General features: G+C 41.4%; 1 protein-coding gene across 1 annotated transcript; it reads right to left on the bottom strand.

The window, feature by feature from the left end:
* Positions 1 to 620: 620 nt before the first annotated feature.
* usp2b (ubiquitin specific peptidase 2b) lies at positions 621 to 8,664 on the bottom strand. The gene is made up of 12 exons (XM_087847472.1): positions 8,172 to 8,664; positions 3,916 to 3,963; positions 3,698 to 3,821; positions 3,495 to 3,606; positions 3,304 to 3,414; positions 2,938 to 3,002; positions 2,733 to 2,836; positions 2,486 to 2,566; positions 2,307 to 2,385; positions 1,909 to 2,016; positions 1,701 to 1,821; positions 621 to 1,448 (listed from the first exon to the last, which is right to left on the bottom strand). The coding sequence occupies exons 1-12, from the start codon at positions 8,355 to 8,357 to the stop codon at positions 1,343 to 1,345; spliced, it is 1,245 nt and encodes a 414-aa protein (XP_087703598.1). The 5' UTR covers positions 8,358 to 8,664; the 3' UTR covers positions 621 to 1,342.
* Positions 8,665 to 20,440: the final 11,776 nt, after the last annotated feature.

Genomic DNA, 20,440 nt, shown 5'->3' with positions numbered 1-20,440 from the left:
CAACAACAAAAAGAAAACAGAAATAGGAAAAAAAGATTTCCAAAAGCACAAGGGAAGTGTTTCTGGGGAGACAATAACCCGACGGACCAGTTGCAGGAACCCAAAACATGCTAGGTGTGTTTTATCATGATTCATATAATACTGATGACGGACTTTTAGCCTAATAGTTGGGCTAACACACTTACCTTTCATCTTTTCTTTCCTCACAAAACCGATAGATCCTCCACTTCTTTGAAGTGTTTCCCAGCGCAATTCTTAGCATATTTTGGTTTCTGCAACTGGTCCGTCAGGTTATTGTCTCCCCAGAAACACTTCCCTTGTGCTTGTGGAAAACTGTTTTTTCCTATTTCCGTTGTGTTTTGTGTGCTTTTGCAGTGTTTTTCTTATTGCTGGTGTTTTCTTATGTTGCAGTCCGCTTGGCCTCAGAGGGCCACCATACACCGTTCTGCAGAAAGTCTTAATCAGCACACACTGCTGGTGACTTTCTACGGGCTCTTCTGTGTATTCAGCTGATTCTAATTTATTCGACTGGATCAGCAAGTGTCTGCTGCACGTGACACAGGATTTCTGCTGTGAAGTGTGAAAATAAAGGGTTAATTAATAAAAATCACACATGCAGGGCAAGTTAGTGATGGATTTTAATCATTTACAGACGCTGGACTGTCTTAGGCTTTAAGTCAGTCACATTTCCTGGAAGAAGCTGCTTTGGTATGTGCTTGGTGTGACTTTTCCCACAGTACAGTTACATTCGCTGCGCTGTTGATAAATACTGTACAAAAATATAATAGGATGTTCCCTCTGCACTGGCAGAGAGGGAAACCATAAAGCTTTGTTAAATTATATATACACACATAATGCACGCTCAAGCTCTGACATCATATTAAATAGAATAAATTATATCTTGCGTTTGGTGTGTGAGGCGTGCTTCTCAAGTCTCTGTAATAACAATAAATTCTTAACACTAATAATCTATATTCAAAAGAGAAAAAAAATGCACTCAAGTGACAAAAGAGAAGCTTCAAAATGTCCTTTTTGAGTGAAATAAGGAAAAAAACATGCTTGCATATTGCAAGCAGCGTATTGCAAGTTTCGCACTTTTTACATTTCCTCCCACTGTTGTTTCACTTCAACCCAGCCAGTGAGCGAAGCTTTCAATCCTTCAGTGTAAATATGCCTTCTCATCCACCGTTTGGCGTCTCGACGCTCCTTTTTCACAGCTTGCATTGGTCGGACTCTCTCCACTAGGTGGAGCAATCTCCCAGCAGGCAGCGTCTGACTCCTTTGTTTTTCCTTCCCTGTTATCAGTCCAAGTTTAGCACAGCTTATCGCTCCTCGATGGCACCTAAAGCCGACACGTCTGATATTTGCTGTGTGAAGGGGTGGCCAGCTCGTAGAAGAGGACGTAGGCATTGCTGCTGCGAACCTGGCTGGAGGACATCGGGCTCACCCTGCACAGAGAGAGCACACGGGAAACACTGAAACGAGGGCAGCTTAGCACAAAGTTAAATATTTGCACATTATGAACCAGGCTGCAAACATGCACACTTTGCTGTAAAGCTGTAATGAGGTCAGCTTGATGCAATTAAGATTAGGTCACTTTCATCTGACAGCAGGTATATACAGCTTAATTAGACTTTAACCCTTTCTGCCAGTCTGATAAGATGATACGCTAAGTAACACGATGATGCGAGAGCTGATACCTGGAGTCATTGTAGCTGTACCACTCTCCCAGAGCTGGGTTTTTGCAGTAGGCTGTGTAGTGGCCTCCCAAAGCGTTTCCACTGTGGTTGGACACTGCATAGAGGTTATACACAGGGCGCTCTGCGGAGAAGAGACAACACAGCTGTCAGTCAACACAGCGGCAAAGCTAAAATAGATTGATTGTCCTTCTCTCCTCTGGAAACATACCGCTGGGTTCCGAGGCAAACTCCCGCAGGTCCAGATCTTTAAGAGGGAAGTTGACGTAAGTGGAGAGCTTGCTGGCTCGGACGTTGGAGTCTGAGAATCGTTTAAGGTCTGAGGGAACACTGGGTCAAGGATCAAAACTGGTTCAAAGATAGCTTGCATCGATCATGCAAGCTACAACCGACTGGCAACAGGCAGCAACTTCCAGGGAATGGACATTTTTTCCTAGTGACTGGAGATTACCAGGGTGTGAGCAGCCAGTCTCCATGGCTAACTAAACCACTAAAGACACTTTATTTGACACTGATTCACTCTGCTCAATATCTTTATTGCACAGGACATCATTGAAATCTCTCTGCTTTCTGGAAATATTAAAATGCAAAGATGTGAGGAAAGGATACGAAGTACGAGGACCTGAGGGAACTTCTGGATGCTGAACCTCTTGGTGCATTTTCTTCTGGCTTTGCATTTGGTGCACGTCTAAGAAAGAGACGAACACGGTGTAGGCAGTGTAATCGATACATTGCATCATCTTTACAGAGGAAAGTGAGACTTGGGTTATTTATGCATTGCCTCTTACCGGTCTCTCCTCTCCATCCAACACATCTTCCTTTGTAAAGAGTCTCAAGCAGTCTTTGAGAGTCACTTCGCCTGAACTCTTCTGTGGAGGCAGACAAGTGTAAAAATCAAGCACTGCGTGAAGACTTGCCTAACGCTTATGATTAAGATCGGTAACCTCTACAGAAATTACATTTACAACGTGGATATAATTTTTACATCCGTGGCTTATGCAATGCGATAATCCAAGACCACAGCAGGCATTTTACCTGTGCAATTGGTATCGAGAGGTCCCAAAATGGATCAAACACAGTGGAGCGGAAACCACAAGCTGTGCAAGTCAGAGAGCTTTTCAGCTGCCCCACAAACAGATCTGTGAGCAGGATGGAGGACCACGTTAAACATTTATATTCTTTTAAGGCTTATTTAAGATTATTAAGCAGCTATGGGTTAAAAAATAAAGAAATCACTCACCCACTACTTTGCTGTCCTCTCTCGCCAAGTACATGTTCCACATCCTTCTGCCTTTTTCGTCATCCCTGTAAAAAAAAACAAAAAAAACAAAAAAACAGCAAAGTCAAACCGATGTTATGTTCACCTGCAAACCAGTGATAAAAACTTCAATTAAAGCCTCTTTAAGATCCTTTGCAACTCAGATATTGATAAGTAAACTCATTGTTAATATTAATTCACCAATTTTGGGGTTTGTTTCTCCTCCAATGGCCACAAAATGTCAATTACACGATAATTATAGATGAAAGCTCGCTATGTTGACCACTGCAGCCCAATCAGGGATACAGCAGTCACCCAGACAGGCTTTGAGTGTGAGGCCACACTTACGCGAGGTGGTCAAAGTCCAGGACGGACACTTTAGGGCGGACCGTCACACGGTTGACTTCATTATGGAGACCGTCCAACAAGAAGCGGAGAAATTCCTGAGCATCCTGTTGGCTGTAGAGGGAGACATTTTTACTTGATTTTACTGATGTGCACGGCTTCAGGTTGACTTTAAAAGAAGGCGGAAAACTCACTTGCAGCCAACGAATTTTGGAGCACACCTCTGGACCTGGTTCCTGAATTCAGAGGGACTGATGGGCTCATTGTTTGCAGAGGTCCACAGGCTCTGAGTCAGCTTTGCAAACTCTGAGGTAGACAAATTGCAGAAATCAGACCACCATCTCACGTTGGTAGGGAATTAACTCGACTTAAGATCTGCAAAAATAACTCATCGTACCTTCGATGAGAGCAGTGTTTGACCTGCAGTTGTTGTTGAGGTCTGTGATGTGGCCGTTTCTCAGACAGTAATCTCTCAGCTCTAAAGTGTTACTCAGACACTGGAGGATGGAGTTCATGAAGCACTGCAAATCACATCAAACAGAGAGGCCCGGTAATTATTAAAGTGAAGACTAAACAGAGTTATTTGCATTTAAAAGGACAAAACGTGACACTTACAGTGTTACCCAGGTTCTTCAAACCCACCAGGCCCTGAAGGCTCTTGTTCTGTTCACAGAAAAAAAGAAAAGAGAGATGTCAACATTAAAGATTTACATGACAGTAAAAGTGTTTTTCAAATGACAGAGCAACTGATCGGAGGCACTGCTACATTTATTCACAAGCGCTTGGTAGTGAGAAGGACAGTAAACCAGTGAAAGTCTGACCATGCACAACAAAAATGGAATCGAATGGCATATGCAAAATTATAGTGTTTTTTCCAACAGGTCAAAATTCTATAAATTGCATCTCCCTTTTAACAGGAAGAACCAGGATTAGGGAGAGTCAGCTTGACTTTGAGTTTGAGTCCTAAACATATTGTATTGTTTTTTTAATATTTTATTTATCTTCATAAAAAGGCTAATCGGTTAAGTTTTCAAATAGATCATGATTTGAATTAAAACACAGTTGATGCCACTTTTAAGTCTCTATTTTCTCGGCTCCGTGGTTAAGTGTCACCATTTTTACAAGAAAAAAAAACAAGAGCTGCCTACTCAAAATACACTTTATTGTAATGAATGCAAACTTGATTTCTGCCTTTTGTCTGTTTAACACTTTGTGAGGCTCTAGGTTCATGCTAAAAAAAACAAAGGCCGAATTTGCCAACAGATCCGCATGCATCAGTGTGATCACACCACAGATTCCTTAAGAGTGAACGAGTCTTAAAAGACAGGATGGCATTCGTGCAATGTGCGCGTTATGACGGTCACATTGCTGGCACGGGTCTGCTGCGGCTTTCAGCTAGGGTTCCACGTGCTTAGATTAGATACCACGGTTCGCTGTGACGCCTCCCCGCACCCGTGACTGTGGTGAGCCCACCAGCTCACGCCAACGGTGACATAACGTGAGCATGTGACGCTGACCGGTGACAAAAAGTCCCCCTGTGGGTCTGCAGGGGCGCAGCGTGGCTTTCAGATGTTTGTGTAAAGTTTCACATCACTGCCTGAAGTCACGGATCAGCTGGTTTAGTTTTGGACATAACTCGTGCCGCCGTAGGTTGGAGTAAATCATCTGTGGCCCGGGAGTGATGCAGGTGTCAAAAAAAAAAAAGTCTGCTGTGCATGAGCTGACAGGATCCTTTTACAGAGCGAGACAGCTTTTATCCCCCACAAAGTATGAGGGTGGAAAAGACGTTTAACAAAAAAAACGTTGAATATCTGCAACATAATTAAACAAAGATAATGAGTCAGCGTGTGCGTAAAACTTTGTGCCGCCTATGTTTCCGTCAGCGCCCCGATGACGGTACTTCCGCACGCTGCTTCTGTCAGCAAAGGCGTCGATGCGTGACAGTGCCGAGCTGCTCTTCGACATCATGTTACACGCTTATTATAATGTTCCCTCATGCAGGACGGGCTACAGGTCACAAACCTGTTAACAGCTATCATGCATGTCAGAAGAAACAATGATGACATTAATTAAAGAGCATGAAATCCATTTATTTTACATTTTAAGTATTAACCATGTCCTGGAAGAGCCAAAGACTGAGACTTAAATCTAGTTTGTAGCTTGTATCAGACCCAAAATGAACTTAAAGCCTGATGGTTTCTTTCTTTTTAAATGAAATGACATGCTGGGGTTAGCTTGTGGGACTCTAGTCTGTTTTTAAGAGCCGTCTCCACAAAGAACAAGCAAACTAGTTGCAACTATAGTACACTAGTTAAATTTATGCATTTCATTTCTGCAGCCCATTAAGTATTAATCCTCTAATAGTACATTTTTAATCCATATTAAAGCAGCACAGGTTGCAGGCATTCTGGGTTCTGGATTACATCTGGATGTAAGTGGTTATATAATCAGAGCGCTCCCTTTAAATCTCCTGATGGGCAGTTCAATTCAATATTGTTTATATAGCATCAAATCACAACAACTGCCCCTCGAGGTGCTTTATGTTGTATATCGTAAGGTAAAAAGCCTAAAATACCACAGAGAAAATCCCAACACTCACATGACCCCCTATGAGAAAGCACTTGGCAACAGCAGGAAGGAAAAACTCTCTTTTAACAGGAAGAAACTGGCTGAACCGAGCAGAAAGAGAGGGATTTTGGCCATTTGAGTCGTGCAGTTTTTAGTTCTTGGAAACAAATGTTTGCAAGAAAAAATCCACGTTGTCTTTATAGCGTCCGGTGGAATTCTTCCGTGACAACCGGATTATATCTGCGTTGCAGTGCTTAACCTTGGAAACCTGAGCCGAGCAGGATGAGTGTATCTGATTACTAGTTAGTAATGCTGAACATTAACAAATCTAATATATTTGAAAAAGTAATCTAATTGTTCCTGCCTTTCCTCCCTCTTATGTGCCGCTCTGATTATAAGTACTTCTAGCTGAGAGCTTTGGTGCCTCGTGATCACTGTTTCCATCCCTCAAAATAGAAGTATGACTAAACTAGCGATTAATTCCCCTTTGCCTAAAATCTTTGTGTTTCTCTTCCTCTGTGCACTATTCGAAGGTGACCATATGGTGTGGGCCCCCCATCTGCTCCGGTGAGCACCAGCCGGCGGGGCTCGGCACACTCAGCGGGCGCCTTTTGATTTAAACGACCCGTCCAAAAATCGGTGGAAGCGATGCGTTCAGGTGAACCGGAGCTCGCCACGCTGGTCTTTGTGACTTCAAAGAAAAACAGAGAGACAGAGAGAGAAAGCGCAAGAATGTGCCCTAAAGCAGCTCTGCATGCCTGCACAAGGCCATATAACATGCGATGAAGCAGGCAGCCCTCCTGCATACGCATGGCGCCAGCTTACGCCACTCCCTTGGAAACAGTATAAACATAAATCTTTGCTTCATGAAAAGCAAAGCTGGGAAAAGTCCAGAATACTCAAGTAGAAGTACTATTACTTTCCCTAGACTGTGCTTAGGAAATAATGAGCAGGAACACAGGAATTTATAAGTTATCCGATTATTATTTTTTAATGAACAGCCAGTTTCAGATGTTTGAAGGCAGCTGTGAAAAGCTGCACCCTGATGCTGCAGATAAGCTCCTGCTAACAGCTCCCTCTGGCTGTACTTTGACTTTGAGTTGAAGGCTAAAGTCAGCTAAAGCATGCTGATATGTTTAAAGTGGAACAAAAAAAAGAAAGAAAACCCAAGAAATTCTGACTTTGAGTGGCATTCACTGCTGCTGGCGTTTCTGCTACAGTCAGCGGATAAACTAATCAGCTGTAGATTTCTTTCCACCTTTTCAGATATTCAGAAAATGTCCTGCAAAATATACAGATCTTCTGCTTTTTTTAAATAAACTAAATATGTCTGATGCCATCATCACAAACAAACAAAACAACCCCAGAAAGTCTTGACCAGGTTTTCTTGGGCATCTGTTCGGTAGGGGTGGGGTTTTCACTGAAAGCCAAAATATTAAAATACGCCTTCAAAAGCGACTTAATTAGAGACTTATTGACAGTGTAAACACTGACACACGCACTTTCTGAGTAAACCAATAATATCCCCCATCAGCGAGGACTGGATTGTGACCTCAGGCAAACACCGCAGACCCACATGGACCCACATGGACCCACATGTGCAGCTCTACATGTGAACAAAATGTCCTGCGTAAATGATAAGTGGACATTCCTTATCAACAGCTTTTCTTCCTATTACACAACCAGCTTGAATAGTAAATAATGATGATGCAGGGGTTAGAGCAGCCCTTAACCCCCTCTTCACCTGCCCGCTTGTGTGTGCGTGTGCACTTTCAGCCCAGTACTTCTCCATTTCGACACCAATGACTGGCTAAAGGTCAAACTGAGACCTCCACCTCAAATCTTCTGGCTCTTCACAGGGTTAACAAGTTTAATGACTAAAGGCTCAAGAGCTGTTAAAACGGACTCCTTTAAGTCAGTGTACCTTATGCCTCACTCACAAATTCCTCTAGTTTGCGTGATCCTCAAGTATCTGCTGTCTATTTTGCTCTTGTAGTCCCATTTCTCCTCATTTATCATCATATTTTTACTCTTTATGCATCATTGCTAATAATTTCATCGCAATATCTGTGCAGTAATATACTGAAACGTAAGCCTCGTCAGGGCCTAGGCCCCCTCACGACCATATATCGTGGTGACACCCCTGGAAAATCAGTTTAGGACTACATATAAAGGCATAAAAACTTTAGTTCTTTATATATTTTCAGAAAGTCTGTTAAATTCAGAGAGGCACCAAAATAAAATCACGCAGAAGGAGAGTGCTTTGACACAGATGAGACAGATCCAGGGGGTGCTGGACTCACCTTGGCCTGGTTGATGATCAGACCCATGAATGTGGACACCAGCACGGACCGGGACAGCGGGTGGCTCCTGCGCCTCATCTCCGGTCTGTCACAGGGGAGAGCGGCCGGGTCCTCCGGCACCGTCACGGTGTAAGAGTGTCGCAGAGACGGCATGTTCGTTGTCCGATAGAAAGATTGTAGCGTCATCCAAATAGCAGCTCCAAATCGCGCACACGCAGACGAAGTCAAGTGTAGGTAAATGGATGCTGAGTTGACGCGCGTGGGATACCGCTGTGCGTGCACAAAGTCAGTATGTCTCTTCTGTATCTCACCTGCACGCGGATCTCCTGTGTTGTGAGTATCAGAGCGCGTGAGCTGGAGTTTTTACTGCGTGCGTCCCCTCCCACTCCGAAATGACTGGTGCTGCCTTTACGTGCTGTGGGAAATCTGAATACCTCTACTTTGCGCATCGACAGGTGTGAAATAAGCAGCTGTGACCTTCGATTAAATCACTACCTCAAAAACCTGTTTCAGGAAATCAGTATGTAAAGCATTGCAAAGTCCGTTAAAAATGTACAACTTTTGTATATTTAATGAAGCCATCCACAATTTTACCTTCTTACAAAAGCAAAGTTTTCCAAATTACATTCCCTTGAAGTACACAGGAATGGGTTGAAATTTGGGCTCCTCATAACAGGAGATCATCAATCCATCCATCAGCTGGAGCCTGTCTCAGCTACCGTAGGGCAAAGGGGGAGTACATCCTGGACATGTCGCCAGCCTGTCGCAGGGCGACACAGAAAGACAGACGACCAGTCACACTCACATTCATACCTGTGGGCAATTCACGATCAATAATTAACGTAACTCACTTAATGTCTTTGTTCTACAGGAGATGTCTGCATTACATTTTCATGACTAAATAGGAAAATTAAGCTCTGTTAAAAACTGCAAGCAAGTTCATTTTTGTTTGTTTGTTTGTTTGTTTAAACACGTGTCACAATCTCTATTTTTTAATGCAATTATTATAACCCACCCTGAGCGTCATTATCATGGGTTTTGTCAGAGTTTCAATAGCAAAACTGCACCAGTTTTAGAGCACTAAATACTAATGCTGTATGTCATAATAGTAACTTACTATAATAGCTTACTATTAGTAATCTATTTTACATTATTCTTAAAGTAACGCTTAATTTAAGTTTTACTTTTAATGACAATTCTTTAAAAATTCTTACAGGGACTAGAAAAAGAGCGCATATTTCTTGCATATTGGCATCTTGCTTTCCAGTTACTTGAGTTTCAGGCTCCAGTCCTGTGGAAACAGCTCCCAGTTTGTGTTTGGGAGACAAACACCCTATTTACTCTCTACTTAGTTTGTCCTATCATGGGCGTAACTTTGTGCTGAACACTGAGGGGGTTGAGAGCTCTGTCTAAATAAATTAATTAATCTGGGTAAATTCCCAGTGATTAAACATGCAACTATTTTGCTGATAATTACTGAAATGAGTAAAGAAAATCAACAGCCTATTTATGCAAGATAATTCCCTAACCCCTAATTCCCTAACTTGTTTTTCTTCATGTTGTCTTGTTTTTATGTATTTATGGGTTTTAGTTACTAACCTATCATCAGTGTTGGGAAGGTTACTTTTAAAATGTATTCCATTACAGAATACAGAATACATGCCCCAAAATGTATTCTGTAACGTATTCCGTTACGTTACTCAATGAGAGTAACGTATTCTGAATACTTTGGATTACTTAATATATTATCATGCTGTTTACAACTACATGAATGTACTATTGCTGTGATTTATTACTGTTACTGAAGGTCCGCGGCTCCGAACCGTAGTAAAGGCACCTCTGGCTAATACGGTGGGTTCTGTGTCGGGCTCGTAGCCGAAAACTAGCTTTACTTTGTTGTCTGGATCAACTTTGCTAGCGAGAGACAGAGAGAGGCGTTGAAAGACTGCTCCAACGGAACTTATTGTTTTTGGAGGAAAACACGAACATGTATATATGTATAGTCGAGTCTTAATAGCTTACTTACAACTGGGCTTGTCAGACACTCTTCTTGGCTGCAGTGGTTATTATTATATTTACATGCTTCCAGCTCCCGTTTTTGCTCGATGACAGCTCGTACTTTTCCTTTTTCTCCCTCCCTCGCTCACAGACACATAACGTGTATGGCAGTCCATTCTCACTGCAGCACGGACTACACTGCCTATGATGCTACATTCTTTAGAGCTATACCGGTAGCATTCTGCCTATTAGCTTAGCACAGCAACAACAAAAAGGAAACACGCAGAGAGAGTGCGTCACCCTGTAACCATGGCAACCGTAACGCTGCCACCTGGAACAACAGAACGTAGCTGTCAAACAAAACCCAAACAGTCCTGACCCGCCACAATATGAAACAGGAAAGTACCGCCGTGTAATCCATTTATTTCAACAAAGTAACTGTTTTCTAAATACCACCTTTTTAAGCGGTAACTGTAACAGAGTACAGTTACTCATATTTTGTATTTTAAATATGTAACGGTGGTACATGTATTCCGTTACTCCCCAACACTGCCTATCATCCATACGTAAGGAGCTCATTCAAGTTCTTTTTTCTCCTCTTCTTTCCTCATGTTGTGCTTTTTCCATTTTTATACCTCTCTGACCTGTCTTCCCCATGTGATGTTTGTGTAATGTATGTATGGTTGGAAGGGTAAGATGGCACTGGCGTAAGGTCGGCAGCCTTCACCCAATTTCTTCCGGGGCCAACCTTCAGGATCAATAAAATTGAATTGAATTGAATTGAATTGAATTAAAGGTCCAAAACATACAATATTAATTATAATAGTTAAACTGTTCAGTTGACTCTAATGTAAGTAAACAACCTGAACACTTTTTCTCTAATAAGTTACTTTGTTACAATAAGTAATGCATTGTATGTAAGTAAATACAGTAAAAGTCATATTGTAACCTTCTGTTGTTTTAAGAGGTGAATGTCTTTTATACTAAGTACACAATATATAAGAAGGAGCTTTACATTTTATGGCCACGTGGACAAAGGTAATGTTTGAGCTTGATCACAATTTCTTTCAGCCTATCAGCTCTGATAAGTCAGACACAGTTCAAAGAGCAGCTGATCTCTTGTATTGTGTGTTTTAATGAAGGATATTCATCAACAACGGCATAAACGAGGAGGCAGAGATGAAAGTATTTCTGCTTACTGCTTTCTAACAAGACGTTTTCAACACCACACAGCAAGGAATAGTTTGCTGCACTGCTATAGAAAAGAAACAGTCGTGCTTTATCTCGATGATTTTGGTTTATAGAAACTATATAAAACAGCTTTGAGTTTGATAAGAGGCTTGTAAACTTTAACAGGTCCATGTTAGCTTCTATGATTTCATCTACTGGCTCTAACGGCAGGACTATTAAAATCCTGGAGCAAAGTCCGGTGGCCTCATAGTCACGTAGCGCAATGCTTAGCTGGTGAATCAGATTTTATATCTATATGTAGCACTGCATGAGGAAAAGGTGAAACCACGCTTTTAGTTGCACAAATGATGTCATTTTGAAAATGACATAATCGAAAATGTGGACAGAAGAGATAGAAGAGAGGTTGAGGGAAGTCCATCATTAGTGTCCTCTGGAGTTTATGAGTATTAGCTCCACATTTAATGAGAATCTGACCACTTACAGAGTTGTAGCACATAACATTCAAACATGCAGCCCGATCCCCGTCAAACTACCACACTGTGGAAAAAATGAATGTGCACTAAGTAGGTCAGTGAGGCAACACCTGAAACAATAGCAAAGCAAGCACAGCTAAAAGACAGAGAAATCTTTTTAATCAGCCCTATAATTAAACTCTCCATACGCACAGGAAGAATGAAGCTTCTTGACATTCCAGCCATGGATAATTGTTACTGCATGTTAAACATGACACACATTTCACTGGGTAAAGCTGCAGGTTTATCAGGGAGAACTGGCTTAGTAGCTTTCGATGAGAGGGTGAATTTAGGATGATAATCTGTGAGATTTTCAGTAATTGTTCACTGTCTCGTGTGCTACTGCACTGATGCAGCTGGTATAAAAGAAAAAATAAGAAAAAGGGGTTTTTTTTGTAGTTTTTTTGCTGATTAAGCTTGACCTTTTTCCTCTTGTCTAACCTTTTGAACTCTCTGTAGCAGCACACTCAGAGAGAAACTGTTCACTCACCCAACCCATCGAGTCACAGTGAGTCACCTGGAACAGCATGTGTTACGTTTCCCATCGTCACAATCTGTATTTTGAAAATGACCACAGACTTCAGGTGAGGATGATGAAAGTGTTGCAGGTGTTTGGTCCAAAACCAACCTGTGAACCCGATACGAAGGAATGGTTTTACTTGAGTCCTTACGATAAGTGTTCAGATATTTAACATGTAAATAAACATACCTAAAAAATAAAACCGAAGCTGTCTGGTCAACCGGGCTCCAGAACTGAAAATGAAACCAACATTAAAATACCCAGTGACCCCCAACATTGGGAATACACAATTATCTACAGCCACCAATGGTTGCCAAGGCGGTCACCAGCTGGTCACTAGAGCAGTTGGTGTCACTGAGAGCTGACCAAAAGGAAAACAAATGTGTGAAATCATTTTGATGAGCTTTTGAATGTTTATTTTGGAAGTATCTTAGTTTTTCCTGTGTCACACTTCGTAGGCAGTCCCTTAGGGACTCGTTTCACAGCTGATTACATAGAGACCAGTGCTGTTTGTCCACCTCAGATAAATTTGATGGAAATGTTTATAGGTTGTTGCCTGCAGTTCAATTCATATATTCATATATTTATTTAATATTTAATAATTATTTAAACCTACACAATCAGACGACCCTGTATAAACAAGCATTTGATGACAGCAGGAAGGAAAAACTTCCTTTTTTACAGGAAGAAACCTCTGGCAGAACCAGGCTCTGGGAGGGACAGCCAGCTTCTACCACCAGTGATGGGAGAGTGACAGGATAAACAAACATGGTGTGGAAGAGAGCCAGCTGGAACGATGCATCAGACATTTTGATTATTTTAATAATTCTGGAAGCTCGAATCAGTGAAAATGTTGAAAATGTTTGTAGCTGTGCCGATTTCAGAACTCCAAAATCACAAAAATGGCTCGACTTGCCGTTATTTGTTCACTATCTGTTATTAAATGTTCACTTCTTACTTTGAAGCACCGAGACCCTAAATAGTCAAACAGCCGCTAAGATAGCAGCTAATTCATTCAGCATCTAGCTGGTGTCTGCAGTGAGATTAGCTGCACACACTCTTTGAATCAGGTTGTGTGTTGCCAGGTTGCTTCAACAGATGGGTGGAAATTGTATTTAGCAAGCGGACTGTTGATTAATAGCAAACCAGATGGTCCCTCTCCTCTTTAGTCTGGGGGAGAGTGGTGTTCAAGTTCTCCACAAAGAAAACTTGGACTCGTCTGAGCACAGAACAGTTTTCCACTTCAGCTCAGTCTCTTTTAAGAAGACAGCAGCATTTCTGGATCATCTTCACATGCGACGTTTTCTTTGCATGAGAGCTTTAACCTCTGTGAATGACACAGTGTTCACAGACGATGATTTCTGGAAGTGGTTTTTAATGCAGAACACAAATTTTCAGCTTCGTCTCTTAGATTTCTCCAGATGTTCTGAATCTCTTGATAATTTTATAGACTGTAGATGATGAAATACTCGAAGTCTTCACATTTTCACATTGAGGACCATCACTCTGAAGTTGTTTCGCAATTTGTAGAGTTTTCATTTATTTATTTTGCTGATTGGTGATCCTCTGCCCGTCTTCACTTCTGAGAAACTCTGCCTCTTTAAGATCCTCTTTTTATATCCAGTCATGTTACTGACCTGCAGCCGGTTAACCTGACCAGTTTCAAAATGTTCCTCCAGCTATTTCTTGCTTTCTCTTTCAGCCTTTTGTTGACGCCATCCTGAGTTTTGTGAGACGTTGCTGCCATAAAATTCAAAATAAGCGAATACTTTCATGACATAGTGAAACGTCTCAGTTTAAACATTTGATATAATTTTTTTTGTATTGTAAAAACAAATATGTTGTAAAGATATATTGTATCCTATAGGTTACAATCTCATCAGCGTTGAAGCGTTCAAGTATCTTAGTTTGAACCATGGTGAATTAATAACAGGGGGAAATTACACTTGATAAAATTCAGATAAGAACCGAGCACTGGGATAAGACCTCTAAATAATAATCATGCCTGAAAGCTGTGTTATGCAACCAGCCAGAGCACATGCATGCCATAAAAATGAATTAACTCAAAAAACAAATGCGCGTTTAAGGTCGGCACTGTGAGGGAAATCCACCCTGTAATTGCAAAAAAACAATTGCAACAAAATCACACCCTGTTTTAAAGATGGCATTAATCCTCTCGTGCAAACACTTCCACTTTGCTGCTCCACGCCCAGGCGAGGCCTTTGTGCCTGTGGAAATACTCGTGCCTGAACAAACCCAGGGAATCCATTCTTATAAACTATGCAATTACATAAAGTTTACACTGAGTCACTCACTTGGCTGCTTTCACAAAGAGCAGCAAATAAAGAACAATGAAATACCAGCAGTGTTATGAAATGAGGAACAGATGCACGCTGATACTCTTTGGCCTGTTGTGGTTGGTGACTGTGGAGGACAGCGTGAGTAGAAATGTAATACTTTTAAACCCGCCGATCACTTTCTGAGGTGCAGCTGTTCTTCAGCCTCTTATTTCAAACGCCTTATGATCACATGGCAGCAACTCATGCAGACATGATCAAGACGAAGTTCAAACTGTGAATCGGGACAAAGGTGATTAGAGTGTCTTTGAACGTGCCGTGGTTGCTGATTGTCGAAATATTTCAGAAACAGCTGATTTACAGTGATTTTTCCACCCAATCATCTTTGGCGTTTCCAGAGCGTTGACAAAAAAAAAGAGAAAATATCAGGTGAGCAGCCGTTCTCTGGAGCAAGCAGTGTAAAATAACCAGACTGCATCAGGCTGACAGGAAGGCAATGGTAATTTAAATAACCACTCATTACAGCCAAGATGCAGAAGAGCATCTCTGGATCCAGAAAACATCAAACCTTGAAGCAGATGGGCAGCAGCAGCAGCAGAAGACCACACTAGCCCACACTTCTAGCTAAGAAGCTATACTGGTCACAGATTAATTCAAAATGTGTTACTCAGTTAGATTTAGGTACACAAATGAGTCTGTTAGGTTTACACATTAAAACTACCAGGTTCTTGTGATCATGGCTGACACTTCTTTCACAGGTCTGTCCCACATTCGTACTGCAGACAGGAAATGCACTGACGAAGAGCTGCTGCAAGAATTACTCAAGAAAAGAAAGGAGGAACCTGACCGCTTAACTCTTTCCACCGTAAAGACAACATTTCACAACCCTCCCAGTACCCTTCATGGCAAGTTTTGACACCTCGCCATGATAGGTGTCAAAACTGTCATGGCGAGTTTTGACACCTCAGTATATATCAATAAAGACGTGGTTTGAAGACCAGTAGAATCGTTTTCAGGTTTTTCCAAGAGTAGCTGCATAGCAGAGACCACGCTCAATAACTTCTAATGCACACCCAGTCTATAAACAGGCCTGCGATATGGCAGAAAGCGCTCTGTTCAGAAAAGAGAAGCAAGGATTAGTTACTGCTCGTTGGCTTTCAATGGGTAAAGAGTTAAATGGGCCATTAATTGCTTAATAAGTGTTTGCATTTTATTTAGATGGAATGCAAATCCAGCTGACGGAGCTCTGCACACTGTCGCACGGCCGGTTTTGTAACCCACAGCGAGGTAAAGCTCACTGTACAGATAAGAATCTGCTTATCTGCTGAGGTAGCAAATACACTGAACATTCCTGAAGGACAATTCAGGGCTCTCTGGACACTACTACCCTCTCCAGTTTTACCCATCCATCCAGTTTTTAAACTCCTAAATGGTTAAGTAGGGTTGCAGGGAGCTGGAGGCCCCTGGATAAATCAGAGGGCAGAATATGTGCGTGCCTCTGGTAATTAAAAGAAGGCTTTAAGTGCAGAATATATTTAATGACAATAGGTAACAATTTTATCTGGAAGTGTGATTCACGAGCACATGTTCACACCCAGAAATACACACTCCTACAAACTTACATAACCATGGACACAGAATAGACTTTGTATGGGAGGGAAACTAGGCATCGCACTTCAACTTTGTTTTCACTAGCAACATATAAACAGAGCACCTTTGTATGATATTTACATAATCAGTGCCCCCACTGACCTGTGTGTGGCAGAGCAGGCCAGCTTAACATTTTATCTCAGGCATTTCCCAGCTTCCCTTCTGCTTCAACTAAAAGCAAAATTCAAATCAGCAAGTTTACCAAATTATTCTTGCGAGAAAATATTTGCTTTGAATATTTGCCAGGTCAAAACGCCTCTGTGGGCACTTAAAGGTTGTTGCTACTAAAGAAAAAGAGGATCGTCTAGAGTCCTAAATCAGCTGTTAACTGCAGTTTCCGTCTCTTTTCAGTGTGAAATTGTGTCTCCTTGTGCAAAGCATTTCCTTAATGTGTACTCTTACATCAAAGCACTTGTGTGTTAACAAGTGCGGGGTGAGTGTGAAGCATTTGGCAGCTCCTCATGTGTTGCTGGCAGTGCTTCACTTTCCTCTCAGCTCAGTTGGTACTTGGACTTTATGAGGAACAGCAACTGCTTCAGTCTTCAGTTAAACCATTTTGTGTTGAAATTCATAACTGAAATGCCAAAAACTGTGTCCTCTGGCTGTACTCTTTAAGCTGCCTTCCTACCAGAGAGGCACAGCGTGCTGCAGGAGCCACTGGACTCACGAGCTGACAGCAGAACTTTGCAGCTGCATGCTAGCTTGTTAGCACACCAAAATCAGAATCAGAATACTTTATTAATCCCTAAGGAAATTATGTGGGTTACCGTTGCTCCAAAACAACCTTAAAGTGGACCTGGTACTCTAATTTTCAGCTTCATGTTTTTTTCTTTGGTTCTGCTAGAGTAGCTTTGTCTGATTTGCAGTTCAAAATAATCCCTGTTTATATTACTAAGCTCACAAACAGAAGGTTTGAAGGGGAAGCGCAGAGGCAACAATGGAGGGAAGGCAGGTGGTTTAGCCTGTGCCTAATGCCTAAGAGTATTACTTTGTGAATTGGCTATAAATGTCTAAGCCTGTGCTTTGCTTGTGTGCTTAAATAAGTTTCGCCTCACAGGTCACCTGTTCTCAGCATTCAGGTGAAATTTCATTTAAAGGGGATATGAACCAGACCCTACCTGAAACAGGCCCAGTAGCTCATCGCTCTCTTTTTTTATACTCTTAAGGCAAATTAAACGGATTAGTTGATGGTTTGTTACTGTCTTTTCTGCCCAACTCGTTTGACCGCTGCAGCCTCACCTTCCTCCATCCGCCTACATCCTCATTAACAGTCAGCTGCAGTGAGATGTCACTGACAGTCGGCGGATGACGACAGCGAACAGAAATCCTTCAAAGGAGCGACTCCCTGCACTGTGGAAAGAATTTAAACAGATCCTGACATTGGCACAGTCATGAGTGAGGACTGGATGACACATCACTTAATTGTAGCTGGAGCTTGTTGCTAGGAGACAGCAGCTTGGAGTGGATGTTTACTCAGTGTCAGGAATAACTTTACAGTGAAACACAACCAAAAATGTAGCCTTTCAATTTTTTTTTTCAGGTGACAAGTGACGTTTTAATGCTGTGTTTATGAGTAAGTGTCGCCTCTGACCAGCAAATGAAGAGCTCTGCTTCGTAACCCCGACCTCTTTCGCAGGGCAGCATGTTCTGCATGAAATAATGCATGACTCACACTGACTTTGAGAACGTCTTCATTTATTTATAGCTGGGTGGTGGTGCTCTCAAAGAATAAAACACCTTTTTAGTCACTTAGTTTTAAACAACACACACAAAAAAGATACCGATTATTTAAAAAGGTCAGCGATGACACAAACCACCAAACTGACCAGGACTGTACATTTGTACACAAAAGGCAACAACTACTCTGTTTGCTTTTTATTTTGTGTAACTGCACCAAAGTGTCAGAGTTCGGAAGAACTTTGATGGATCTGTAAGATTGACGTTTATTGACATTTAAACCTTTAAAAGCAGCTGACTGTGAGCTGCAGATAAACTATCCGACACCTGCTCCACTCCTCAAACTGAATTCATGCAATGAGTGTTAGAAAGTACACCGAAAGGCACGAGAAGACCGAAACTAATTAGTTCAGAAATGACACGAAAATTGGGTTTTTAATGGCACAGCTAAACTCATCCCCTGCCCCCCTCATCCTGGGTACTAACATAAAAAGGTAAAAAATTACACCAGTAAAGCAACATCATCAAAACCACTCACGCAGGTGAAGTGAAAAATATTGATCAACTAGTTAAAATGCAATTTTTTGATGGGAAACTTTGGGTTTCTTTAAGAAAAAATTAACCGTCAATTGCAGTTTGGTTAAAAGCAACTTTTTACGATTTAGGACAGACTGCGGTTCTAATCCACGGTAGTGGCCCCACTCGAAAGCATACAGACGCCAAAGGAGTCAAAGTCCCATTGCCAGGCACTAGAGGGCGCCCCCTGAGGTGCAGCGAGTCAGATCTGTGCACAACATCAGGCGGTGGTTTTAATGTTGTGGCTGATTAACATTTTAAACAGATACTTCACACATAAATACTTCACTTCACAATGCATCACCCTTTCACACAGTTTTCTTCTTAGATAATCCCTAACCTCCTTTTCAGCCATAACCTGCTGTAGGTTTTATTGGTTCAGAGCAATAAACCGTACAGTTAGGAAGCAATTATATAAGATAAAGTTTGTTCGCTCGTTTCTGGGTAAAGGTTTGCACTCTGACACAGATCTGCAGATGCTCAGTTGCCAGTTTCTTAATGAAATCTGTACAGTTTTGCCATTTTTTTAAGAAACAGCATGTTTAAATGTTACATACAGTAACCTCAGCTCTTCTTCCTCTCTTAAGCTTCTCATCAAAAAGTCACACCTGAGCCGTAAAGTCCATAAAACAGCATCATACTTTTGGGGAGACTCTCAAAATACTAAATGAAAGTACACGATCACATGAGTAGCAGAGTAGCGCCAACCTCAGGCTGAGTATAAAAGTGAAGCCCAGGGAGTTTAAGCTTAAGCGTCAGGAAGGGGCTACTGTTTCTGCATGGTTGTCAGACCAGGGTATGCTTTAGTCAGGCCCAACACGGGATTAGCGAGCCCACGAACATAAAGCACATTTGGTTTTTCGGTCAGCTCCACCCTTCAGTCCTCACACCCAGTCTCACCACACCAAGGCAGCAAATCCTCAGTTCAAGGTTTCAAAGACTGGACTTTGCCATGCCCATCTTTTATTTATAGTTTATGGTACTTATAAACAAGCTTCTTTCCCATTTCGATCCAAATGTCATGAACATGTGACCTCGTGACCCCTGAATGACGTCAAGTCAGCACAATAACTATTAACTGCTTGGTTTTAAAATTTAATTTAATTTAAAAAAATTCAAATTAAAAGTTTCTATTTTACTTTTTTGTTTCATCTGATTATAAGTTTAAAATATAAAAGGTAACTTTAATAAACCTCTCCACTGAGAAACTGGAAATTTACAGTTATTTAAATGTCATTTATTCATAAATTAATAATAAAATAGTTTGATGTTTACATTTTGATGGCTCTGTAAATCAATTAAATCACAATCATGAGGGTTTCTAGTTGTTGCACCCCACCTATTCATTAAGATCTGATCACAGTTTGGACAGAATGGGATTCATGAATAGTTCACACTGGAGTAAAAACAGTCAAAACTGATGGTTGCCTGATTATTGCTGTGTTTTGTTGCTTTTTTTTTACTTTTTACTTGCAAGTACTTAGTGCAAACATATAGTTGATTTTCTATTGCAAGGTAGTTGCAAACATTGCCTGGTGGGAGGCAACGTCTCCAAGCAACTGATCGCTCGAAGTTTGCAAACACAGACAAATTGCTAGCATGCTGTAATCAACTAGTTGTATTCTGGTTATAAGCAGCAGCTACGTCACCGTTTATGGAGGAGTGTAGTCAGTGGGAATTTCTGATTAATATAAGTTTGATTTGAATGTGATTTGCAGCAGATTGATTCATAATCACTATATTATCACAAACAGACTGAATGCAGTTGCCAGTTTGAGTGCATTCAATTGAACGATAGCAGACTGACGTCGTCTTATTGTTACACTAAGGTCATTTTAAAGATGGCAT

This window comes from Neolamprologus brichardi, chromosome 10, assembly GCF_056152115.1.
Source record: "Neolamprologus brichardi isolate AB-2024 chromosome 10, ASM5615211v1, whole genome shotgun sequence".
NCBI classification, from domain to species: Eukaryota; Metazoa; Chordata; class Actinopteri; order Cichliformes; family Cichlidae; genus Neolamprologus; species Neolamprologus brichardi.
The sequence above is the reverse complement of the archived record's forward strand: the minus strand, read 5'-3'. Positions and strand labels throughout refer to the sequence as shown.

Bases quoted from the DNA above. Each gene is read 5' to 3' on its own strand.
- usp2b (XM_087847472.1), bottom strand. From the start codon at position 8,357: ATGACGCTACAATCTTTCTATCGGACAACGAACATGCCGTCTCTGCGA. The intron at 3,822-3,915 runs GTAAGTGTCACG...TGTGATTTGCAG, and splicing joins TGAAGAACCTGGGTAACACT to TGCTTCATGAACTCCATCCT. The intron at 1,449-1,700 runs GTATCAGCTCTC...CTCTCTGTGCAG, and splicing joins TACAGCTACAATGACTCCAG to GGTGAGCCCGATGTCCTCCA.